The sequence below is a fragment of the Uranotaenia lowii genome, chromosome 2, assembly GCF_029784155.1.
Source record: "Uranotaenia lowii strain MFRU-FL chromosome 2, ASM2978415v1, whole genome shotgun sequence".
In the NCBI taxonomy this organism is placed as follows: Eukaryota; Metazoa; Arthropoda; class Insecta; order Diptera; family Culicidae; genus Uranotaenia; species Uranotaenia lowii.
The window spans coordinates 23,601,118-23,628,627 of NC_073692.1; the positions used below are offsets into that span (position 1 = coordinate 23,601,118).

A 27,510-nucleotide genomic window follows, 5' to 3' on the forward strand; every position below is an offset into this window, starting at 1 on the left:
GCTGAGTGTGGACAAGGCTTTAAAAGCTACTGCTTTGTTTGTTTTGAAATGATTTCAGTTCCGGTAAATAAGACGGACTGGAGTTAGAAAAGCTGCTGCTTTCTTTGTATTGGAACAATTCTAGTTCTAGTCAATAGAAAGCACAGGAAGCGCAGATGGGATAAGTTTCTGCTTTGTTTGAGTAGGAATTATTGTAATTCCGAAAGATAAATTCAGCTCATCGAGAAACTCCAAATCGAAAATGGTGCGAATCTTAATGAAAAGGTCAAATGAAGTATAAAAGAATAAAGAAAACCAAATTGAAAACGAAAATTTATGAAGAATGTACTGGACAAAAATAAATGTTATAAAAATAAATAAATCAAATATGTGGCAACGCTGAAATAGAAGTTGTAGGGTACAAACACAGTGAGCGCGAAGCGAACTGCGAAGCAAGATGTGCATTTACCGGCTGAATTTCGCAAGCTCGTTTTTGAAGGCCGGACCCAGTAGACGCGAATTGCGAAATAAGATTGCAGAAGAAAACCTCGTTAATTCCGGAAATCGCGTAAAAAGATTGGATTCCTGGATAGTGGAAACAATTCTGACTGCAGGAGATATGAAGAGGAGTCATAAGAAAATGATATAAAGACTTAACATAAGCATTAGACACTTAGATTCCACCACGAAACTCAAACTATTCAAAACTTTCCTTCTACCTCACTTTACTTATAACTGTTTTATGATATGGATGTGAAGCGTTTCCTTGGTTGTAGTTATGCTGATTTTTACCACTTTCGCAATTGTATGATGATTTTTAAAATTATCGATAATAAAAAACCTTCTTATGTGTATTCATTGCTAACTCTCTTACGTAGTTGACGCCGGGGAACTGAAATGAAGGGAGAAAAGTCGTCCACGATCACACAAATTGTGCAGCCAATGATTGAATTTGTGGTAATTTGTGACAATTAGTTAGAGGAAATAAGAAGGTTTGAGTTCAAATGAGAGAAAACAGTGCTCAGAGAGATTGCAAATGTGCTAATTGTTGAAAATTGTTGCAATTTGTGCAGCAGTTGTGGAATTTCAATCATTACCACTCCAAATGCAAAAATTTCTCTCTTGATTGCAATTTCTAGTTTACGCATTTCCAATTTTCTCCTCCCCCATCATTCATCATTTTACTATGGTAATTCTTTCATAGTTAGAAGTATAAAAAAATTGGAACCAGCTCCTGACGCGAATAGCGTTAAATTTTCAAGAGAATTTACCGGCTTTACTAAACGAAAGTGCATAAAACCTAGAATAGTATTGTTTCATGCTACATAACTTCAGGAATAGTTAAATAAGATTGAATACAGTTGTTCTAATAACTACAAATTTTAAACGATTTAAAAGATCTTTAATATTATGTTACATGGAAATTTTAAATAAATAATTATAATAATAATAAATAACTAAAAAAATGAGAAATATGACAAAATTTGGACGTCTGACTATACTACAAATATATTACAAATGTAATAATTATTTGACAAAAGTAACTAAAATATGATAAAAATCGTTATGTGATATCGTTACAAAGTAATGATAACGTCATTATTTCGACGACATTATTTTATTGTTTTATAACATTTGTGATATTATTGTGAAATATTGGTTTATTTAATGTCGTAATTCTCACTTTTTTGACATATTTTTGTCAGAATTTTATTTTATTTTTATCGCATTCTTTAAAATTTTGTCAGATATTTGTCATTACTGTGTCAAAATTTTTTCATAGTTTTATCAGGAATTTGTCAAAGTCTTATCCATTTGTCAAAGTTTTGTCATTTTAGGTCAAATGTTTGCCATATTTAACCAACTTTGTTATTATTTTTTCATAGCTTTATAATATGTTTGTCAAATTTTTGTGATTTTGTTGTAAATTTTTTGATATTATTAGGTTATATTTGATTTTTTTTGTCAAATATTTGTCCATATTCTTGATCTGTCGGGTTATTGCATTTTAGTCAAAAATTTGTCAAAATTTTTACCACATGTTTAGTTTAGTCATTTTTGTCAATTTTTCTTCATATTTTTGTTATAACTTTGAAATATTTTTAATAATTTTTCACTACATTTGTCGTATATTATTCAAAGTTCTGTCATTTGTCACTTTTTCGTTTGTCAAATTTTTGTCTAGGTTCTTTTGGATTTTGTCATTTGAATGTCGAATTTAAGTCATTTTTTATTCATATGCGTTTATTATGCAACTTTTTTTCCTTTTTTTGTATTATTATAACCTTGTTTAAATTTTTGTACATTTTTTCAGTGCCATTTTCAGATTTTTGACAGTTTTGTTAAATGTTTGTCATTTTTTATGTAGTTTTTGAGCCAGTTCACCCAATACTCATATTGTAGGGAGCTCATGCGATTTTCAGTTATTTACAGTATTTGAATCGTCGAAATCGGGTGTTATTTCTAAAATAAATTTTTGGCGAAAAATGGACTTTCTGGAACTTATCCGTTTTTCAGAAAACCTTCCAGGTAAGTCAATTTTCGTCCTTTTTTTCGAGATAAAAGCAGATCTTGACTATTGTTTTCATATTGTAGTCATTAGGCATTTTAATTATAATTAAGATTTTTTATCGAAAATTTACTTCGGGATTACACCAGACTTTGACATTTATGCATTTTAAGGTACTTGGCATCAAATTTCGATTTTTCCGATTTCCGTTGGTGAATTTTGAGGCTCATTAACAGATCAGTTTTTGGGCCAATCTGCAAAATCTATATGGTCAGTTTTCAAGATTTGACATAACCCATTTGGCCTTCTCCCCAAATATTGACTCTTTGACTATTGACTCGCTTTACCACAATTTGTAATAACTTTTAGTCATTTTTTTAATCATGTTTTAGACACATTTACCACTTTTTAGGTAATATTCAAAATGTTGGTTATTTTTATCATGTTTTTTTTAAGTTTTATGATTTTTTTATGATTTTTATCATTTTTGAGTGCTTTATTTTTTGTAATTGTTGTTATTTTCAATCTACATCCAAGAACATAAAAACGTTTTAATGGTGTATTCTAAATGATATTGGTCCTGTTTTAGCGAAAACTATATGGTAATGTTGTTCCAAAAACCACATGGGCACATGGCCCAAATCAAATGTTTCCAAAAACGAACGTCTGCAGCTCGATGCAAAATGTGGTCAAGAGACGTTTTACCCAGGTACGAATATCTCTTGAGATTTGCACTCTACACTCTGCATCGAGGTATTTAGAATCAGTACAAAAATAAACATAAACTTCTTTTACGAGCTCGAGTAGAGCAGTAGGTAAATGCATACAAATCATTTAACGGGATAAATATTATAATAGCTATAATAGCTGAGTGATGAGTTTTATCCCATTTCCTGAAGGCTATTATTTCAGCATTTTTTTTTATTGTGAGTTGATAATTTTTATCTGGATGAGCAATAATTTTGTTGTCATAATATCACCGGTTGATATGAATTATTTATGATTGCATAGATCTTTTGAATTATTTAAAATATTACGAGTTACTCGCCTTACGCTGACCCGGAATCGAACTCTAGAACACCGAGCTCCCTCCTCGTCAACTTATTCAAAATCGGGTGACACTCAACTATAGAGCTGGCGTGGTTAGGTGACCAATGACTTCAAATGTACTAAAACAGTACAATTGAAGTCAGAATCCGTGATAGAATTCTTTAGTGCAGAGAAGCAGATTTTTGTTAAACGGTTCCATCTGAAAAAAATCCACACATTTTTTTTAAACGAGCACACGTATATAAGATCTCAGTTAAAGTTCATGTTTCTATGAAAAGATCTAATAACTAAAACTAGCATACATTTTTCGAGGATATAATGGCTAGCATCTTGTAAAGGCTAAAACCACTAGCCCACAGAAAGAGTACTTTATATACATATATACCGTGACCGGGATTCGATCTCATGACCTCTGGCTTAGAAGACATACACGCTACCCTCTAGATCATGGTCGGTGGCTAAATTCCTCATCTAGTATCCGGCATCGCTAACTTAAAACTTAGCGCTGCTATTTCAGAAAAAGTAGGCGCTAATAGCTAAAGCATTCATCGCTCATTAATGACCAATTACAATTAGTGCTGTTAGCGTACAATTAGTGAGCTAGCGGTGTCGGAGACTGGATGGAACCGTTTAACAAAAATATAGGACGTTAAAAGAAGGTCTCGTACTCGTTGTACCGATTTCGTTTAATGAAGTTCTTTAATGTGTTACCCGATTTTCTCCCACTAGAACACGTTTATACGTATTCTGACTGTACCTTTATCATTTAGCTATTTGAAAAAGTACGATAGTGAAGAAACACCTTCACCGCCAGTGTGGTGCGGGGAAAACCGATTCCAAAATGGAAAACCATTATAAAGCTGGACGAGCAATCCCAAGGCGACGGGCGTACGCAAGGTTATTGCAATTCAAAACTTTGCAATGGCTGCTGCTAAAAGGATTCCCCACCATTTTGATCCATTTTTCTCGTTTGTTCGTTCCAAGGATGAAAGCCATGACGGTCCATTCATTGGAGCAATAACGCTAATGGTATTATTATTGCCATTGTGTCTGGGGCGAGAAGCGGAGAAAAGCTTCGAACCGCGTGTTTTCTATTGTTTCTGTGGGTGGGCTAAATTCTAATAGACTGAATAGTGAAAGAATTGGCTGAATAATGATCACGATAATGGTCATTAGTTTATTTTTCCTTTTTTTTTGTATTTGTGTGTGGGTGTAAGCGGGAGTAGACCATTGTTTTCAATGAGCTGCCGAAGAAGGAACGTAAATTTAGCCTCTATAATCTATAGCAATTTTCGTTAAAGTGATTGTTTTCGTTTGCTCGTTCAAAGTTATCATGCTTAAAGAGACTTTAAAGGATCTTTAAAGCAAAGGTTCTGCCGACTTTAATGATTTTTATAAGACTATACAGTCTTATAAAAATCATTAAATTTGGCAGAACAAACTAAAACGGTATCACAATAATGAACTCTAGTCGAAATAATTTGCCCTAGAGAAGAAAAACCGCAAAAACAAACCACCATCAAGATAATTCCTGGCCCAATTATCATCAATTCTCAGCCACCTCTCCTAATCCATCAGAATCAGCCTCTGAAAAAGGTCGAAAATGTTGAGGTGTTTCTCCCGAGCGAAAATTTTTACACTCGAAGTCAGTTGTTTTGGTGGTGCGTTTCTTGTGCCATTTTTGGGGGGCAGGCCAAGCTGTTTCCAGTAAATGGAGCACTAATAGGCTGCTGCTGTTTTCGATACGAGCAAAAACCAATTTCGGTAACAAACACAACGAAATTGCCAATCGAAAACGGAGGAAAATCCAGGTAATCTGCCCCGATGCTCGTTAGACCGCTAATGATGTTTAGATTGAAGATTTAGTTGGATTTGAATCAATATAATTGGTTTGGCTTGAAAATCACACCAAATTTAGGGACTTACATTCAGGATAAAACACCTGAGTTAAAATTTTTTAAATAAGTTGTTGAAAAATCATGATTATTTATCAAGTTCATATTAAAATGACACAAAAATAACACAAAAATGAAACAAACCACACTAAAATTACAAAAATGACAAAAATGACACAGAAATGACACAATTATGACAAAAAAATGACTAAAAATTGCCAAAGAATTAAACAAAAATAACAAAAATTTAAGAAAAATGACAAAAAAAGAAGAAGAAAAATAACAAAAAAGTAACAAAAATTACAAAAATGTCAAAAAAAAATAATCAAAAAATGACAAAAATGACAAAAATGACAAAAATGACAAAAATGACAAAAATGACAAAAATGACAAAAATGACAAAAATGACAAAAATGACAAAAATGACAAAAATGACAAAAATGACAAAAATGGCAAAAATCTCAAAAATGACAAAAATGACAAAAATGAAAAAAATGACAAAAATGACAAAAATGACAAAAATGACAAAAATGACAAAAATGACAAAAATGACAAAAATGACAAAAATGACAAAAATGACAAAAATGACAAAAATGACAAAAATGACAAAAATGACAAAAATGACAAAAATGACAAAAATGACAAAAATGACAAAAATGACAAAAATGACAAAAATGACAAAAATGACAAAAATGACAAAAATGACAAAAATGACAAAAATGACAAAAATGACAAAAATGACAAAAATGTCAAAAATGACAAAAATGACAAAAATGACAAAAATGACAAAAATGACAAAAATGACAAATATGACAAAAATGACAAAAATGACAAAAATGACAAAAATGACAAAAATGACAAAAATGACAAAAATGACAAAAATGACAAAAATGACAAAAATGACAAAAATGACAAAAATGACAAAAATGACAAAAATGACAAAAATGACAAAAATGACAAAAATGACAAAAATGACAAAAATGACAAAAATGACAAAAATGACAAAAATGACAAAAATGACAAAAATGACAAAAATGACAAAAATGACAAAAATGACAAAAATGACAAAAATGACAAAAATGACAAAAATGACAAAAATGACAAAAATGACAAAAATGACAAAAATGACAAAAATGACAAAAATGACAAAAATGACAAAAATGACAAAAATGACAAAAATGACAAAAATGACAAAAATGACAAAAATGACAAAAATGACAAAAATGACAAAAATGACAAAAATGACAAAAATGACAAAAATGACAAAAATGACAAAAATGACAAAAATGACAAAAATGACAAAAATGACAAAAATGACAAAAATGACAAAAATGACAAAAATGACAAAAATGACAAAAATGACAAAAATGACAAAAATGACAAAAATGACAAAAATGACAAAAATGACAAAAATGACAAAAATGACAAAAATGACAAAAATGACAAAAATGACAAAAATGACAAAAATGACAAAAATGACAAAAATGACAAAAATGACAAAAATGACAAAAATGACAAAAATGACAAAAATGACAAAAATGACAAAAATGACAAAAATGACAAAAATGACAAAAATGACAAAAATGACAAAAATGACAAAAATGACAAAAATGACAAAAATGACAAAAATGACAAAAATGACAAAAATGACAAAAATGACAAAAATGACAAAAATGACAAAAATGACAAAAATGACAAAAATGACAAAAATGACAAAAATGACAAAAATGACAAAAATGACAAAAATGACAAAAATGACAAAAATGACAAAAATGACAAAAATGACAAAAATGACAAAAATGACAAAAATGACAAAAATGACAAAAATGACAAAAATGACAAAAATGACAAAAATGACAAAAATGACAAAAATGACAAAAATGACAAAAATGACAAAAATGACAAAAATGACAAAAATGACAAAAATGACAAAAATGACAAAAATGACAAAAATGACAAAAATGACAAAAATGACAAAAATGACAAAAATGACAAAAATGACAAAAATGACAAAAATGACAAAAATGACAAAAATGACAAAAATGACAAAAATGACAAAAAAGACAAAAATGACAAAAATGACAAAAATGACAAAAATGACAAATATGACAAAATTGAGAAATTCTGAAAAAGTTCTATCATTTATGCACTAGTTGACAGCAAAAGTCAGATAGGCAATTACAGGAGCCAGCAAATCAAGGAAATGCCATAGTCTTGATAAACATTCGCTCGTTATTACATCCTCAATTACCCATCTCGCAAAATTTCCGCCTTGAAGGCCCGAACGACAAATCTCCCATGAACATCCATATCTCGAGCGACTTCTTCTCCGATAACACAAAACTCCATCTAAGCTACTACACCAAGCACAAAAAATGGGGAACATAAATTCAAGTATACGCGCTTCTGATTTATAGTAAATATTTTGCCCATTTTTCATGCAAACACACGACTGACGCGGAATCTACGACAAAGGTTCTCCGCCAGCTTCAAAGCGGCCGCGGATTCAAGAGATTTTTTTTATTCATACTTATTCGAATCGTGTGATCTTCCATTGGAAAAAGTGCAAAATATAGCACCCGATTCCCCACTGAAGGGATTTGGTGGTGCCATCAAGGGCTCTGGAGGCTTGCTTGAGCGTGTCACAAACGGCAAAGCACGTCACAACAGCCCCTACCACCCTAAAGGCATCGCGCAGCAATAAAGTGTTACAGTGTTGGCACGTATTTGTGCTTTTTTTTGCTTCTGGACGTCCTTTTGGTTGTTACACCGGAATCAGAATCTGAGCTTTCTGGTCCTATACGTAAGCCTCGAGGTGAGGTGGCAGGGATTTGTTTTGATTGACATTTACCGGTTGGTCGATTTCGGTTTGATTCATGTTTTTTTACGTTTTACTTTTTTTGTGTGTGGACTCGGTGTACAGGAAGAAAGTATGGTTAAAGACTGAAACAAGTTGAGCTTCACTGATTTTCAGAGTTAGCTCTTACCCAAAACACAAACACGCAAAACCCAAAACTATCCAGTACTTTATAGGTAATTCAGTACTTTCTAAGTCAAGAGCTCTGAATGCAACGTAGTGTGTGAAACCAACGGCAACAGCAATATTTATCGTGAATCATGTTGTTTTGTTCAATCCTTGTTTACGTTTTCCCATGTGTTTTCGTTTGACAGCTTACACTGTAGCATTTGAGTTTGTTTAACGTATTTGTTGCTATATTATTATCTGCGTGCACTTGTCATCATCATCATTGCACCGAAAATAATTTTCACTTAAAATATAAGTGACATCTGGAGTGAATTTTCGCCATACGTAAATTCATGTGAATTTTAAGTGACAGTCAAGTGAAATCTTCTGAAGTGAGCGGTCAAGTGAATTGAAAGTGATCAAGCATGTGGATTGTAAGTGTATGCTCAGGTCATCCAAATTTTTCTGTGAAAGCAATTTTTCTGTGATATTTTTTGTATTCGAGCAGATAACAATGATTTTTTTCAAAGGATGTATTTATTTAAATCAATTTTAACCAATCAGACATTCATAATTATACTTTCATTTATTTGTTTTGTTCAACAGTTCCTTAGCAGAAAAAATGTTCCGATTCCGAGAAGCAATAATCGTCGCGAAAAGCTCCTCCGGCACCTATTTTGTATCCAAATCTGAAAAATACAAGAAAAATGAATAATAAAATATACAACCTGTGATTTATTTGTGATAATAACTTACAATAAACCGTTAATCGCCACATTGATTGATGATTTCTCATAAAAATTAACATTTTTTTTTCTATCACCAGATCTAATTGCTTTTTTGGTGAATCGCTGCAAGCTCCAAGCGACATTGTCAGCAAGTTCTGAAAATAATATTATTGTTTTGAATCCAATAAATTACTATTTTGCTCTACTTACGTGCTCCGTTGAGTTCAATTGAAACCAAAATAAAAACAATGATTCCCAGTGCAGTCGGTCGACGATAGAATTTCAAATGCCAGTCACTTAAAATTCAAGTGATGTATGAGTGGATATTGGATCGTTCACTTAAAACTTAAGTGAGAGTCAAGTGAAATGTACATGAGCCACTTGAAACGAAGAAATTCACTTGTCCCTTACTTTTAAGTGAATTCTCAAGTGTATTTTAAGTGTGAATTTGGGTTCAGTGTGAGTAAATTTTAAGTATTTGTTGCTAAAATATTCTTTCCGTGTACCTGTTGTCATCGTCATCATCATCGAAAATTGATGTAAACAAACGAAGAAAAATGTGTGAATAGTTCACTTTTATTTTCGCCATCGTGATCGTTAATTTTTCCCGCGTGTTGTTCCTGTTTGTTCTACTCGTGGCTGAGGATTCCGCCCCGGATTGATAACTGCTGCCGGATTCTCCTATCGCCAGACAATCAGGTCAGTAACTTGAGTTGGACGAGGAGTTTGTAATCGAGCCAAACCACAAGATACTCACCAGTTCCCCTCCCCTAGAAATCCACCCTCAGGAACAACCGACGGAAGGTCCGCACAGAAATTAGCGAGGCGTGGAGCAACCCAGTCATTTCTCGGTAACCCTCGACGCACGATTTGTTGGATGAAGCCACACCGTCAACACTACCGTTCAAAACACATCTAGAACCGGTAAGTGAATGATTGCTTGGGAGAATAGCATGTGCTTAATGCTCGTTTCGCCTTAGATTTTGATGTGGGCCAGCACCGAATAAGTGGCCCAAAGAATAGTGTTCCCAGGCCCCAGATTGGGTGAGTGCGGATATTTGAGTTGAAAACGATTTGGCTGATTGGAAAATATATTTTAAGGGCTTTTGTCGGGAGCTGAAGCTGCTCGTGCCTGAAACCGCCGTTTCGTGAGCTGGAGCCGTTTTTGGATCGGCAGTTGGTGCCGTGGTTCTGCCAGAGTTTGTTGCTGATCTGATCACCGGCAGCCGGTGGTGACTCCTTCCTTGTTGGTCATCTGATGACGTGGTAGGTCGCTGCAATGAGAAAGTAAGAACCAGAAGACCCAAGTAAGTGATAGCGATAATAAGAAGGAAAGGAGAAAGAGGAAGAAAAGCGCGGCAAAGAAAAAGAAGAAAAGCGAGGCAGAGAAGAAGAAGAAGAGGAAGAGAAGCGCGGCAAAGAAAAAGAAGAAGAGCGAGGCAAAGAAGAAGAAGAAAACGATGAAATTATTGTAAGAGGAAGAAGGCGAAATAAGCATGCAGTAAGAAGAAGAAGGAAAAGAGGCATGCTGGCAATATATTTATAAGCAACAAATTATTATGTTTTGGTTTTGTTATGTGGCGTAGTTTTGTTAATGTTTGAGTGATTTGTGTTTCTTCCCCCACTGCTAGCCGGGAGTGAAGCAAAAGAAATTCAACATTGGCGCCCAACTTAAAAACCCATGAAATTATGCTACCGCAAAATAATTTTAAGATTTTAAGATTGTTGATTTTAGTCTAGTCTTAAGATTTATGTTTTGTTTTGGTGATTTATGCTTAGTGTTGTTATTTGTGGATTTGATTTTAGTTGTTTTTGCTCATCAATACCCACTTAAAGTTAACTTTTTTAGACTTAGCATACATTTTTGTAGTTCAACAAGAAATTAAATCTTTATGGGATGAGAAAATATCTCGTAATGACAAAAATGATTCGACCAGGGGAAATAGATTGATTTCCTCGAAAATTATATTCCAGCTATGACACAGATCTACCTATATTTGTGTACTACAACGCTTAATGCTCCCAAAACACCGTTTGCCGATCGGGAAAAATCGTGCCACCTACGAGTGCTGTTAGCAAGTTCCTTTCTTGCCATCGCCTCGTATCACTCCAGCTATGACCATTACCACAGGTAGTCAACAAAGGTAGTACGTTATCACCAAAACACGCATCGCGGAAACCCAAAACGACACCAAACCGGATTAGAGCTGATATGCGTCTTCGCCGAAGGGATGAGGCCTCCCCGTCGCGGAAGCACGTAACATTCGCTGCTCAACATCTCCACGAGTCACTGCAGCATGAGAACCCCGACAACGTAGGAGAAAACCGGAAGCAGAATAGTGGTGAGACAGAAGTTAACTTGGACATGCTTCTCAGTAAAAGGAGGCCAATGTTTGGACGACCAAACCACACTACCGATCAAGTCCATTTTGGCGATTTCTCGCCAATTTTCGTTTGAGCGTCAATATGTGCACTGTTGTACACTCAACGACCACGAATTGCGACAACAATGCCACCGTAGGCCTATTTGAAGGCTTGCCGTTAGTAAGATCGAGAGAAACTTACCGTGCTAAAGCGCGCTTGCACGCCGTTACTGGATCGTGACAAACCAGACAACTACCGTTACAGCCCACAGGCTCTCCCGTTTGCCAGAGCGAGAGAAACTGGTCGTATTATGCCGCGCGCTGATACGCCGTTGCCAGAACGAGACAAACTGTGCAAAACAGCTATGAACAACCAGTGAAACTACCATCCTGTTGACAATCTCCACAAATCGAGCAATATCCGTTAGCCGATCGTGACAAATCGAGCGCAGCTGGTGAGCATACCGTACTAGTGTCATCGTACCCAATCATGTCATTTTAGTCCCAAATTAATGTCGTATCGTCAATATGTTACAGTGTAATCTGGGGATCGCCATGAAATCACCGATCAAAAGTAACGCGAATTGGGAGCGCGGTAAAACTCCTCTTCTGGGCTCATGGCGAGGTTGGTTGGTAATGCTTCCTTACTCAGCACACTGTAACTATTTTAACCATCACCAAAACAGTCTGATTTTAATTCGTTCAATGTTAGCAATAAGGTGAACGTTTTTTTTCTGTTAATTTATTTTAATTTGTTAGATCTAAGCCTTTTGTTTTAAACGGTTTTTGATCTGATGTTAATGTACCATTGTCACTTGAATTAGACTTAGAGATAAAACGCACATAGGGACCTGCTTTTGCCAAACCTGGTTGGCGTATTGTGATGTTTTGCTGTGAAATGTTAGTGTAATATAACGTTTGAGATCTGGCGGGCTATTGGCCTGCGTTATTTGTGATTTGTGGTGCACGTTGTTGTTCGTGCGGAGGTCTGCTCCATCTTTGTTGCCTTGTGCGTCTCTAGTCAGCTTCCTGTGATATAAGAAGTTTTTTATAAATTTTTCATGAGCTCCTAGCCGTCGCTCATGAAAAATTTTTCCGTGACAATGGGGTTGTGTAGCATTTGAGTTTGTTTAACGTATTTGTTGCTATATTATTATCTGCGTGCACTTGTCATCATCATCATTGAGTAAATTTTAAGTATTTGTTGCTTAAATATTCTTTCCGTGTACCTGTTGTCATCGTCATCATCATCGAAAATTGATGTAAACAAACGAAGAAAAATGTGTGAATAGTTCACTTTTATTTTCGCCATCGTGATCGTTAATTTTTCCCGCGTGTTGTTCCTGTTTGTTCTACTCGTGGCTGAGGATTCCGCCCCGGATTGATAACTGCTGCCGGATTCTCCTATCGCCAGACAATCAGGTCAGTAACTTGAGTTGGACGAGGAGTTTGTAATCGAGCCAAACCACAAGATACTCACCAGTTCCCCTCCCCTAGAAATCCACCCTCAGGAACAACCGACGGAAGGTCCGCACAGAAATTAGCGAGGCGTGGAGCAACCCAGTCATTTCTCGGTAACCCTCGACGCACGATTTGTTGGATGAAGCCACACCGTCAACACTACCGTTCAAAACACATCTAGAACCGGTAAGCGAATGATTGCTTGGGAGAATAGCATGTGCTTAATGCTTGTTTCGCCTTAGATTTTGATGTGGGCCAGCACCGAATAAGTGGCCCAAAGAATAGTGTTCCCAGGCCCCAGATTGGGTGAGTGCGGATATTTGAGTTGAAAACGATTTGGCTGATTGGAAAATATATTTTAAGGGCTTTTATTGGGAGCTGAAAACCGACGCTGCCTGGAGTCAGTCTTTCTTCCGGAGCCGAAAGTTGTTCCGTTCGGAAACTGGTGCCGTATCCTCCTGGAAGCTGAAGCTGGATGCCACGTCAACTGCCAGTGGTGCTCAACTGGGTTGGTCATCGGATGACAACATCGGTCGCTGTAAAGAGAAGGTGAAGAACAAAAATAAGAACAAGTAAGTACTAGCGCTAGTCAGAAGAAAAGTGAATTAGAAAAGAAGATGCTGCAGTAAAGTAAGAAGAAAAAGAAGAAACAGGCAGTTAAGAAGCAAGAAGAAAATAAGAAGCAGGCAAGCAGGAAGAAGAAGCAGCAGTACAGAAGGAAGAAAAGAAGAGGCGGAATGGAAGAAGAAGAGTAGAAGCAGAATGGAAGAAGAAGAAGAAGAGGGTGATGATGAGCGGGAGGAGAAGAAGAAGGAGATCGAAAGAAAGTATGCGGTCTGAAAAAGCAAGAAAACAATGATTGGAAATAGAAATGAGCAACAAATTTGTTTTGGTTTTGTTTTGTGGCGTAGTTTTATGTATGTTTTGGTGATTTGTGTTTCCTCCCCCATTGCTAGCCGGGAGTGAAGCAAAAGAAATTCAACAACACAGTTAAAATTAAACACGCATCTTTGGCTTCTTGTTCAATCTATTGGTAGAATTGTCTACAACCTCCAGACAAAATAGCTATACATAGTTATTTATTACGCTACAAGACACCTGGAGAGTTATCACGATAGTGGAATATCGAAAATATAATTTTCTGCTAATAAATTTTAGAATTTTAACCTTCAATTTTTTTTCCTCATTTTCCAGGTCAAGATGGTATCGCAAGGAGCACAAACCAATGGCGGCCTAAACGGGGGAAGGAAATTAACGAAAAGCTTATCCGAGGCGGCTGATCGAATACAGGAAAACGGAATCGACAGTTCCGCGGGTTCGATAGATGAACCCAAGACGTAAGTATTCCCTTTGAAAACAATCTTCCGTTCATTTGTCGAAAGTTTCATTTTTGATTTCTGTTGTTTGATTTCTCCCCTCGAATTTTGTTTTGTCACGATCGCCAATCGCTTCATCATGAGCAGGCCCACTGAGCACGAGCTGCTTCATCGAACACAGTCCGAAGAACCGCCAAAGTCACCATTTACGATCACTTCACCGCCATCCAAATCATCGCTCATTCAACATTTCGAACTGCCTTCGCGAGCATCGTCACAGATGAGTCATTCGGACGTTTCGCGCAGTGATCATTTCCCGCTGGATCGGATCATGACCCATTCCAGAAACCACTCGCAGGACAGTGCCACTTCCTATCGCTCAACGGATGGATCGCGAACATCCTACGAAACCAGTTCCTATCCGTACGAGATGTACGACAGCATTGTACTGCCTCGTCGTTCAAGCCACACTCTTTCGAACGAACCATTCCAGGTGCTGCGCAAAGATATCGAGCAAGTTCATCACCATGGATACGAAAATGGGCATGTGTTCGAAAGCCACAGCCTCCCCAGGAGAACCTGTATCCATCATAAGCCGGAAGAGTTTCACACTCATACATTGCCACGTCGGGATCCTCATCACCCGCACCATCATCATGAGATCATTTTTAAGGATCAGCTCAAAATCCCTCCACAGGAAATGCTTATCTCAAACGGCTCAGTTAATCAAGATATCCGTTCTTTCGACAGCAATAGTCTAAACAGACGAATGTCCGCCCACGTTTCGGTAGCTCATCAAGACCCCAAACTAAACCAGCACAGACGAGCTTCATATGCCTACGTTACACCAGAAACACACTCTTCCCTAACCAGAAGAAACTCTATCACACACCAGCAGGTTCAAAAGGTCCAACCAATGATACAGGCTCATCATCCCACTCAACAACAACAACAACAACCATCGACGATTCCATCCAAGAAACAGCAACAACAGCCTACAACACCCCAACCACAGCAATTCCAACCGCTTATCAAACCTCAACCACCAATCTTCTCAACCCCATCGCATCCACCACCCTCGTGTCCGATCACTCCCCCAAACATCCAACCGCTGGACATGCAAGACGACACCAAATCCTCCTCGGACGAATCCTGCTCAACCTGTGACTCCGAAAGCGAGAAAGACGACAAAGAGGAACAGGAAATCTTCATCGATTTCAAACCCCGAGTTTCTCCCGTTCCCTCGCCGAACGCGGTCAAAAAGAAAAAGCTCCAAAAAACCGTCTCCGAAGGGGAAATCCTCATTGACAAAAAGAAAACCAAGCCAACCGAAAAACCAACTGCCGCCATTTCGGCCAGCGAAGAAGACCTGGTGTCTCCAACAACGGCAGACAGCCACCAAGACTCGAACCTCCAGTTCAGCACGACTCCCATCAAGGACGAAGGCATCTTCATCGGAAGTCCACCACAGATAACAGCCACCGCAGAAAGCGAACGGCGCAAGGAATCTTTCCGGAAGCGATCCATCAGCCTCGATGAACCGACCAGTGTCGAAGAGGAGAAGGGTCTACTCGAAGAGCTAGAAGCCGATGCAAAGGATGACAAAATGGCAACCGCACCGCCATCTCCCTATCGAGAGGAGAAACTGTCGATCAAATCGCACTCGCCGTTCCACTCATCCGAATCTCTTGCCACCCGGGACAATTCCGACGCCAACTGGAACGAATCGCAGTCCACCATCATGACGCCGAGGTGAGTGATGTTATTAGAAAAACAAATCAAACTATCATCCAATTTTCTTGCAAACTTGTCAGTGTAAAAAAATGTCGATCTCTTTTTGCATCGCAGTTTGGCCGACAATGGCATGCTGACGCCGACGTCGAAGCGCAAGAATCTGCTGTTGCAGCATCAGCAGCGCAGCTCCATGGATACCGACGCCATGGATATGGAGGACATCGCTGATCAGGTGGGTCCAACATTCAGTTTCTTTTAAGTCAGTTTCAGGTAATCTTGAAACAAAGTGCAAGGAAGTGGACAGTAATGCTTCTACGAAATATTTTTTTAAATTATAGTACTCCAAAGGTTTTAAAGGGGGTTTTATGATATTTTCCTGGAGTATCTCTCTTGGGTTGGACCCATTTTTACTCAATTTAAAGTTTTGGAAACCTCGTAATGAATCCCATATATATTTTTTAGACAATATTCACCTACAACACTTCAATTTTCCGTCTTAGAAGTCTGTGTTGAATTAATTAATTCAATTTGAGGCTAAAGTTTGATTTTTTTTTAGTGTAAGTTAGTAAACTTTATAAAAGTTTTCCAAGAAAAAAAGCGGGAAATTTTGAGAAAAAAGTGGGTTAGCGGGACATTCAATAAAAAAGCGGGACGTGTCCCGCTTTTGCGGGACGGATGGCAGCAGTAGTATTGGGTGAAAGGGCTAGAGGAACTCAAAATTCACTTCCACTGCACTTCAAAATGCTGTAACTGAAAATTGTATAAAATTCCAACAATATGGGTATTGGGTGAAAAGCCTAAACAAGTAGAAGTCGAAAAAGCAGAAAAAGTTCTTTGATTTAAAGATGGCGTTAGAAAGCAACATTCGACTTATACTCGTTTAGCCCTTTCACCCAATACCCACATTGTGGAGGTTTCATGTGATTTTAAGTCATTCCCAAAATTTTAAAGCTAAACAAAATTTTAAAGTTAAACAAAAAATGAGGAACTCATCCTCAAAAACGTCAAATTTCTATCTATATAGCTCTCATAATAATGTTTATGAACATAACAAAGCTTTTAAGCATTGAATTGAATAACGCCGGCTCCGCCATCTTCAGAAGCAAAAACAAGGGCTTGACCCTAATAGGTTCCGTAACAAAATTGTTGAAGTGTTGAAGAATTGTTGTGGCATTTGCAATAAAATTCGGAGTGCGCATATTTGGGGTTTTCCTGATCTTAAAGTTCGAACTCCCTGCGATTTACTAGTGCTGTGTGAGCAGTGATCTTCTGAAATAGTAGGGCTAGGTGGAGTAATTATGAACAAAATTACTCAGTTTTTTTATACTATCAGCTCAAACAAGTAGCTCTTTAATGTAAACAGTTTAGGCACAATTTTCCCGTTTGTTTGGATAACGTGCCGCTGTCAAGCCTACCCCTTTTCTGATGGGGTAATTATGAACACTGTTACGATCAACTGTTAACCCTCATCCGCATTAGGGTGTCATTTTGACACCATTGCAAGTTTGAAGGCTTGTAACTTTTTTCAGAAGCTTCAAAATACAAAAATTTCTTCGGGAACCCTAAATGAATTCAAAAGTTCTTCAATATTGCATCTTTACTTTTTTTATGGACGAACCCTGGAAGCCTGGACAAAAAAACTCCCTTTTCCGACTTTTGGTGTCATTTTGACACCACAAAAGTAAAATCTATTTAAGTCGTTTGAATTATTATGAACTTCATATAAAACTTATATCAATAGAAACCTTGTAATGTCAGTAAAATATGTTTAGAACATTTTATACAGCTAAAGTTACAAGTTTTCTCGTTATTCAGCATGAAAGAAAAAAAATCTGAAAAAACATGCCTCACAAAAACTGCTGTAGTTCATATGTTACACGTCCAAAAAAATATTTGCCTTATGCATATGAAAGCTGAAGTTAATGCCTACATCATGAAGACAAGAAATATTTTTTTAAATTTTTTTTAATGAAATGGTCACAAAAAGTTCAAAAAAGTGGTCTAAAAAACCTACTTTTCATTCGATTGCTAGTAAATACTGTTTGAGCGATGGTAGAGTTTTGAAAAAAATATGACTACAAAATGTATTAAAATTCCAACATTTTGCTGTCTTTAAATTTTTGATGCAACAAAAATTGAGTTTACTGGAATTTTTCAAAGTTCACTACTTTGCGCGATTTTTTTACAAATTGAAATTTCATCTGTTTTTGTGGTCCACCGTCAGGTTGTACCCGGATTATCAGTGCTTTTACTTTGTTTGGACCAACCAAGAGTATATTCATTGGAAAGCACATTTAATCTCCATTCTAGTGAGGTGCTACAATTCACGCTGTGAGATTTCACAAAAATATGAAAATTATAAACATAAAATCATTCCTGAATTTCTAGAACTACAAGCACCTCGTCCAGCAAAACGTGTTTGTTTGCTCTCCGAGTAGGTACGGTGGGTGGTGATTCGGGCAGAGAGCGAAGCCGACAGACGAAATAATGATGCGTGTCGTACGTTTCTTAGTTGGAAATTTTCTATTGACAGTAGTTCACGTTTGCTAGTCACGACACGCATCATTATTTCGTCTGTCGGCTTCGCTCTCTGCCCGAATCACCACCCACCGTACCTACTCGGAGAGCAAACAAACACGTTTTGCTGGACGAGGTGCTTGTAGTTCTAGAAATTCAGGAATGATTTTATGTTTATAATTTTCATATTTTTGTGAAATCTCACAGCGTGAATTGTAGCACCTCACTAGAATGGAGATTAAATGTGCTTTCCAATGAATATACTCTTGGTTGGTCCAAACAAAGTAAAAGCACTGATAATCCGGGTACAACCTGACGGTGGACCACAAAAACAGATGAAATTTCAATTTGTAAAAAAATCGCGCAAAGTAGTGAACTTTGAAAAATTCCAGTAAACTCAATTTTTGTTGCATCAAAAATCTAAAGACAGCAAAATGTTGGAATTTTAACACATTTTGTAGTCATATTTTTTTCAAAACTCTACCATCGCTCAATCAGTATTTACTAGCAATCGAATGAAAAGTAGGTTTTTTAGACCACTTTTTTGAACTTTTTGTGACCATTTCATTAAAAAAAATTTAAAAAAATATTTCTTGTCTTTATGATGTAGACAATAACTTCAGCTTTCATATGCATAAGACAAATATTTTTTTGGACGTGTAAAATATGAAGTACAGCAGTTTTCGTGAGGCATGTTTTTTCGGATTTTTTTTCTTTCATGCTGAATAACGAGAAAACTAGTAACTTTAGCTATATATAATGTTCTAAACATATTTTACTGACATTACAAGGTTTCTTTTGATGTAAGTTTTGTTTAAATCGGTCTAACACGCCAAAAGTTATAACGATTTGAGCTTGTGGTGTCAAATTGACACCACAAGTGCTGATTAGGGTAATGAAATCTAATGCGGATGAGGGTTAATCTACCAATGTTCAGAAAAAATGTGTGCATAACTACCCCGCATCTTGAAAAATATAGGGTAAATATGAACACATCTTTGTGCGTGGGTGGAATTTTTTTCATCAGAAAATCTTATCAGACCACATCAAGCATCAATAACTAAAATTAAAACTTTCAAAAACAACATTTTATCTCCATTTACATTGATGAGGAAGTCAATTAATAAGATACGTCTCAAAACGATCTTCGTTTCTCAGAGACATGAATTTTGTTAGTAACTGGTAACTACAAAATTTACATAGTTAGATTTGCAAGTTATTACTGTAACTTATCAATAGAATTACAGACTATCACATTTGATCAGTTTTGAGACCCTACTATGACCCTAACGGCGCTTACGGCGTTTGTTCGGAATTACCCCTTGTTCATAATTACCCCACTTAGCTCTAAAGAAGCATTCCCAAGTAACCAAAAGCCCGAAATCTACTTAAACGCGTGCCTCCTCAGTCAGTATTTAGCTGAACAAAGGTTCCAACGGAAATCGGTACCGGATTCTCTCGAATGAGAGCATGAAAGATACGAAATGTTCCTTAAATAGCCTTTTTGGTGACATGTCAATCGTATCACTCAGTATTGATGTTACAGATAGGGCCTCAAAAAGCCTTCTATGGACATGAAGTTGAAAATGCGCTGAAAAGTATACTGTGTAGTACATTGTATGGGGTTTTTCATTCTATTGGAAAGTTGCACCCAGAAACAAAAAAACATAGTGCGGTAAGGAAGTTAGAATCGAACTCAAAACACCAATTTGATATCGTCTTGCCAATCTAACATCTTCACCAGTGTACTACCTGAGCCGGATGTAGGACGAGGGAAAGTTGTCATAGGCTTTCGTCCACCGATCAATCACAAAGAACGCACAGCGGTGGCTTAAAGCAAGGATCACGCAAAATCTGGACGTATTAAAAAGGGTCTATCTAAGAGCTATGTAAACGGAATAAAAATGTTTTGTACTCAAAATGTAGGGTTTTACTGCACTTTAAAGGAAAAATAATTTAAAAAATAACCTCGATGTTGTTTTGATAAAATTTCTAACTTTTCATCGAATACCACTCACCATAGTTTGAACACCCTATTCACTGACCTCAGCGGTCGGCATTGAATTTCTTGGCGATGTCATAGTCCGACTGCCCTGGGTTTACCTTGATTGTTCTCAACACCTTCAAATGCAGTTTCTGATCCTTAGATCCAATATAACGCTTGGTATGAACCTGTCTGAATTCTGCACACGGCTGATTTGACCATCTTCACAGATTTCGCGATTTTTGAACCTGACCACGTCGGGTTTTTGACGTGAGTTTCCAAAATTTATTTTCGTCTCGCGGCTTCCATTACGTGTAACTTTTTTGAAACAAAACGAATCGTGATGAAATTTTCAGCACTGATACAGCAAACATTTCCAAACAAAGTACTGTCAAAACATTCCAGATCCGAAAACTAGGAGCGCTATGGTATAATAAACAGTGCGTCCTGATTTTGGATGATCCATGCTTTACTGGCGTTTGGCCTCCTTTCAAGGTACAGTGAGAGGCAAAATAAAGTATCAAAATATTTTTTCATTTTCATTTCTTTTTTTTCTGGTTAAATTTCAACAAAAACACATCGTAATCATTTTTAAAATATTATTTATTATGTTCTTTTCAAGTTTTAATAATGTTGCACTGGTTAAAAAGATATTTTTTCTGACAGAAAAAAATCAGTGATTATTCCAAAAAACAGGGGCAAAATTAAGTGTCCAGATCAGTACAGCTTAAAATAAATCAAACTGAAGGCAAACAAGAACGATTTAATAATGGGTATGACCTCCTTAAGCCTTCAACACATCCTGCAAGCTCTTCGGCATACTTTCAACAAGGTTGTGAAAGTGTTGTGGGTCGAGCTCTTCCCATGCACGCTCAGGGCATCAAAATAAATATTTTTATTTGTCACACCCAGTCTTATCGATCCGAGCATCGAGGATGGCCTACAGATTTTCGATGGAGTTCAGATCAGGACTTTGTGAAGGCCGTTCAAGGGGTTTGATGCGGCATGAACGGGAAAATGACTTCGTCAGCTTGGCCGTATGCTTCGGATCGTTATCCTGCTGGAAAACGATGCGCTCGAGGCCCGTCTTGATGAGAGATACCTCGAGGTTTTCCCGCAGGATATTGCAATATGACTCAGCTGTCATGATGCCGTCAATTTAGCCTTGTTCACCTGGCCTTCTCACTGCGATCCTGCTATGGTACTCCTTCGCTTGGATGCGGCGACGTAATTTTTGGGTTTTTCTTCACCTCAAAAAAGATTGTTTTGTCCGTTCTGGCATCTGTCTTGGGCTTCCGTCCTCTTCCCGGGCGATCCACTACGGATCCGGACGTTTCCATCTTCTTCATGATTTTTGATAGCGCTGTCTTGCTGATTTCGTAGTGCTTGGCCACTTCTCGGTGCGTTTGACCGCTATTGACATCACGAACAACCAGTTTCCGGATGGATAACGGAATGGAACCAGAAATTTTTGCGTTCTCCATATTTTACAACTTATTTGAATGTAGACACCTATTTGAATACTCCAGAGCCAAGCTAGTTGTTTATGAAACGTAAAAATACACAAAACAAACAAATTCGAAAAACTTTTTTTTTTTACCAGCGCAACGTTAACAACAATTTAAAAGATAATAATAAACAATATTTTAAAAATAACTACGATTTGTTTACGTTGAATTTTAACCAGAAAAATTAAAGAAACGATAACAAAATAATTTGGACACTTTATATTGCTCTTTATTGAGTCCCAAGTCACACGCACAGCTCCGTGCTTGACAACTGCCTTCATTGCGAAGGTCGTTTTTCGGGAGCTCAAGAAGCTCGAAATACTTCTCCAAGCGTTCTAGCTAGGTTGTCGAATTCTAACAACAATTCCAAATAGTCGAATTCCAACAACGATTCCGAAATCTTCGCTGAGGCGAAAGCTGAGAATAGGTAGGGGCACAGAGATAGACGATCATCGAAATCGTTAGAACCATCGTGATTGCATGAGAGCAACGTTATCAACTTTACATTTTTGTTCCGTTCTTCCGGAAGTTTGTGCGAGTCAGCAAGAAGAAGTTTAGTTTATGCGAACCTACAATCGTTAAAGGAAAATTTGAGTAGACGGACATGTGAAGTACAGTGCATGTGAGCTTCGTGTATAAACTATTTTTAACTAAACTACGAACTTTAAAGTGACATATCGATCAGTTTAATTTGTTTTTTTTTTTAACTTAGGTATTTCCATTTTAAATGTCACTTTCAAATGTATTTTTGGGAACTTATAATTCGGAACTTACAATAATTTTGTAAATATTGTTTTTTTTTAATTTCGAAGTCGTATTTCATTCATCTTAAGAAACAACTCATTTAAAATGTACTGTGTTCAATGTATGAAATCTGCTTCCCATTCTTCCTGAAAGGTTTCATTCCCAAAAGTAACTCACACTGAATGGTATTCCTATTTAATTTCATCCATCGCAATCTTTCCAGGGGGAAAACCGAAAAAGGGGTTTATCTCTTGCGGTTTTCATGTTAAATAAACTATCAAAAGAAATGACATCGCCCAAACAGCCACCAGAGAAATAAAACGGAACATCTCTTCCCGAAACCTTCCGGGGTTTCGATTCAACCGAGTAGGATAAAAAAGGGATACCGGCTGGAAAATTTCTTAAATTCCCTTCGCCCCCCTGTTTGGTCCCCAAGGTATCTGAAATGGATAGCTACGGTTGAAAGGAAAATTGAAACAGGAACTTATCCGAGTGGAGGTTAGCCTCGTTTAATTGAAAGAAGAAATTATTAATTTCGTTATCTGGTCAGCATCTTCTCCATTGCATGGGTGGGAGATAGTATCATCGAAGCGAAGATGTTGCCCGCAGAAGATTGATTTATAGCTGTTTCAATCAATTATTCCAGTTTCTTTTGATACTGGAATGGTCAGTGTGGAAGCTTTTAAAAAGCTTTATTGGTGGAAGCGCTGATGGTTGATAATTTTCCCTGGAACAATCTTGTTAATAGGATCCATTTGACCACCTATTAGATAGAATGTTGGTTAAAAACTAAACAGTTTGAGACAGCTTCATAGATTTTGAAGCGTCGCAATAATTCTTCAAGTTTTTCAACTGATTGTAATTTTAGTCACATTTATGATTTATGCCGTTTTTGTCATTTTTGTAATTTTTGTCATTTTTGTCATTTTTGTCATTTTTGTCATTTTTGTCATTTTTGTCATTTTTGTCATTTTTGTCATTTTTGTCATTTTTGTCATTTTTGTCATTTTTGTCATTTTTGTCATTTTTGTCATTTTTGTCATTTTTGTCATTTTTGTCATTTTTGTCATTTTTGTCATTTTTGTCATTTTTGTCATTTTTGTCATTTTTGTCATTTTTGTCATTTTTGTCATTTTTGTCATTTTTGTCATTTTTGTCATTTTTGTCATTTTTGTCATTTTTGTCATTTTTGTCATTTTTGTCATTTTTGTCATTTTTGTCATTTTTGTCATTTTTGTCATTTTTGTCATTTTTGTCATTTTTGTCATTTTTGTCATTTTTGTCATTTTTGTCATTTTTGTCATTTTTGTCATTTTTGTCATTTTTGTCATTTTTGTCATTTTTGTCATTTTTGTCATTTTTGTCATTTTTTTCATTTTTGTCATTTTTGTCATTTTTGTCATTTTTGTCATTTTTGTCATTTTTATCATTTTTATCATTTTTATCATTTTTGTCATTTTTGTCATTTTTGTCATTTTTGTCATTTTTGTCATTTTTGTCATTTTTGTCATTTTTGTCATTTTTGTCATTTTTGTCATTTTTGTCATTTTTGTCATTTTTGTCATTTTTGTCATTTTTGTCATTTTTGTCATTTTTGTCATTTTTGTCATTTTTGTCATTTTTGTCATTTTTGTCATTTTTGTCATTTTTGTCATTTTTGTCATTTTTGTCATTTTTGTCATTTTTGTCATTTTTGTCATTTTTGTCATTTTTGTCATTTTTGTCATTTTTGTCATTTTTGTCATTTTTGTCATTTTTGTCATTTTTGTCATTTTTGTCATTTTTGTCATTTTTGTCATTTTTGTCATTTTTGTCATTTTTGTCATTTTTGTCATTTTTGTCATTTTTGTCATTTTTGTCATTTTTGTCATTTTTGTCATTTTTGTCATTTTTGTCATTTTTGTCATTTTTGTCATTTTTGTCATTTTTGTCATTTTTGTCATTTTTTTCATTTTTGTCATTTTTGTCATTTTTGTCATTTTTGTCATTTTTGTCATTTTTGTCATTTTTGTCATTTTTGTCATTTTTGTCATTTTTGTCATTTTTGTCATTTTTGTCATTTTTGTCATTTTTGTCATTTTTGTCATTTTTGTCATTTTTGTCATTTTTTTCATTTTTGTCATTTTTGTCATTTTTGTCATTTTTGTCATTTTTGTCATTTTTCTCATTTTTGTCATTTTTGTCATTTTTGTCATTTTTGTCAATTTTGTCATTTTTGTCATTTTTGTCATTTTTGTCATTTTTGTCATTTTTGTCATTTTTGTCATTTTTGTCATTTTTGTCATTTTTGTCATTTTTGTCATTTTTGTCATTTTTGTCATTTTTGTCATTTTTGTCATTTTTGTCATTTTTGTCATTTTTGTCATTTTTGTCATTTTTGTCATTTTTGTCATTTTTGTCATTTTTGTCATTTTTGTCATTTTTGTCATTTTTGTCATTTTTGTCATTTTTGTCATTTTTGTCATTTTTGTCATTTTTGTCATTTTTGTCATTTTTGTCATTTTTGTCATTTTTGTCATTTTTGTCATTTTTGTCATTTTTGTCATTTTTGTCATTTTTGTCATTTTTGTCATTTTTGTCATTTTTGTCATTTTTGTCATTTTTGTCATTTTTGTCATTTTTGTCATTTTTGTCATTTTTGTCATTTTTGTCATTTTTGTCATTTTTGTCATTTTTGTCATTTTTGTCATTTTTGTCATTTTTGTCATTTTTGTCATTGTTGTCATTGTTGTCATTTTTGTCATTTTTGTCATTTTTGTCATTTTTGTCATTTTTGTCATTTTTGTCATTTTTGTCATTTTTGTCATTTTTGTCATTTTTGTCATTTTTGTCATTTTTGTCATTTTTGTCATTTTTGTCATTTTTGTCATTTTTGTCATTTTTGTCATTTTTGTCATTTTTGTCATTTTTGTCATTTTTGTCATTTTTGTCATTTTTGTCATTTTTGTCATTTTTGTCATTTTTGTCATTTTTGTCATTTTTGTCATTTTTGTCATTTTTGTCATTTTTGTCATTTTTGTCATTTTTGTCATTTTTGTCATTTTTGTCATTTTTGTCATTTTTGTCATTTTTGTCATTTTTGTCATTTTTGTCATTTTTGTCATTTTTGTCATTTTTGTCATTTTTGTCATTTTTTGTCATTTTTGTCATTTTTTTTTATTCAATCGTACCAGTAACAATTTATTATCAACAGCCAAACTGATCATAACCAAGATGTTCCAGATACCTTTTCAAAATTCAATTCGAAAGTATAAATGTCATTTGAAAACCATTAATTTCAAGAGCAACAGCATGGAGCATTTAGTCCATCAATAAATTTCTACAGAGGGAAAAACCATTCACATCACATGTTTATTGAGCAAATCTGAACCGGACTTCCTTTCAGCGAAATCCATCCATGTTAGCGTAGCAGCACGTCCACACCGGTGATTAATATTTGATTTCTGTTTTCACCTTTTCCACCTTCCCCCACGACAACGCAGCCTCTGCCACCACTTCCGGGAGCGGTGAACCCGTTGCAAGGTGTGATGCCTCAGCAAACAAGCATCGTCGGCCCCATGACGTCGCCATCGTCGTCCTCAGCCATCGCCATATCTCAGCTGTCAAGTCCAGCGGCCGCAGTCGGTTCCATTTCCCAGCCTTTGTTGCCAAGTGGACCTCCGGTGGCGACAGGAATTGTGAAGCCAACTCCCACCATTGCCGTCATTCCGTCACTCAGCATCGAGCGGGAACAGGAACAGCACCACCTGAGGCAGCAACAGCAACAGCAGCAGAGCGGAAGTAGCAAGACGGCCACCCTGAGACGACCCTCGAGGCCCCTTTCGCCTTCCAAGAGGCGGGGAAGCGCCGATCACAAACAGAAACAGCTCACCAAAATCGAACCACTCATTCATCGGTAAGTGTCGAGTTGCGAGTTAGAACCTATTGTATGTTTAATTTCTACCGTAATACTATCTGTTTTTCGATTATTGTTACAATTGTTACATATTTAAAAATGTCAATATTCGCTAGGTAATATTAATTGTTACGTTGCAAAAATAGTCAAAATGAATGCGATTTTTCGTTATTTCTATGGATTGAATAACTTTTTTTTTATCATTTTATCATACTGAGTTGGCGGACTGGCATTGGATAACCTGTGTACCTAAGAGCTTGAATTTACTTCGATTAACTTTTAGAACTTAAACTTAAACTCTTAGTCCAAACAACTTAGCTTCAACGATTTCAAATCTTTAAAAAAAAATGCTGCTCTTCTGCCGAAAGGGAAAAAAAAATTAGTGAATTTCTTTCCTTCTAACTTAGTATCAGTTATTTGACTCGAATCATTAGTGGGAAAGGTCGGCTAATCGCGGGTGTACAGAAAAATACTAGTTTTACCGAATATATTTATTTTATTTAGTACTCCGTCTCACGACATAGCTTGACCATCAAAATTTCAAAAATTTACTCAGTCCATGACACTGGTCCGTCCACCAATTTCTCTGCCATCCCACATTCGCCCCTGCTCGTCTCGCTCCTACCGAATTCGTAGCGAACACCTGTTTTGCAGGACAGTCGTCCGGCATTCTCGCAACATGTCCTGCCCAGCGTATCCGGCCAGTCTTCAACACCTTCTGCATTCTGGGTTCGCCGTAGAGTCGCGCGAGCTCATGGTTCATCCTTCGCCTCCACACTGCGCTCTACTAAACGCCGCCAAAGATGTTTCTTAACACTCTTTGCCCGAATACTCCGAGTGTGCGCAGGTCCTCCTCGAACAA

The 27,510-nt window shown here is 36.0% G+C and overlaps 1 protein-coding gene across 7 annotated transcripts in view; it reads left to right on the forward strand.

The window, feature by feature from the left end:
• LOC129744023 (uncharacterized) overlaps nt 1–27,510 on the forward strand; it is a 724,779-nt gene that overhangs the window by 664,989 nt on the left and 32,280 nt on the right. For 6 of the 7 annotated variants that reach the window (XM_055736329.1, XM_055736331.1, XM_055736333.1 and 3 more), the window contains 4 exons: nt 14,145–14,287; nt 14,414–16,018; nt 16,115–16,232; nt 26,236–26,648. In XM_055736329.1, coding sequence (XP_055592304.1) covers nt 14,145–14,287; nt 14,414–16,018; nt 16,115–16,232; nt 26,236–26,648 — 2,279 coding nt within the window. The remainder of the gene's footprint in view (nt 1–14,144; nt 14,288–14,413; nt 16,019–16,114; nt 16,233–26,235; nt 26,649–27,510) is intronic. The other variant, XM_055736338.1, reaches the window with a different exon arrangement.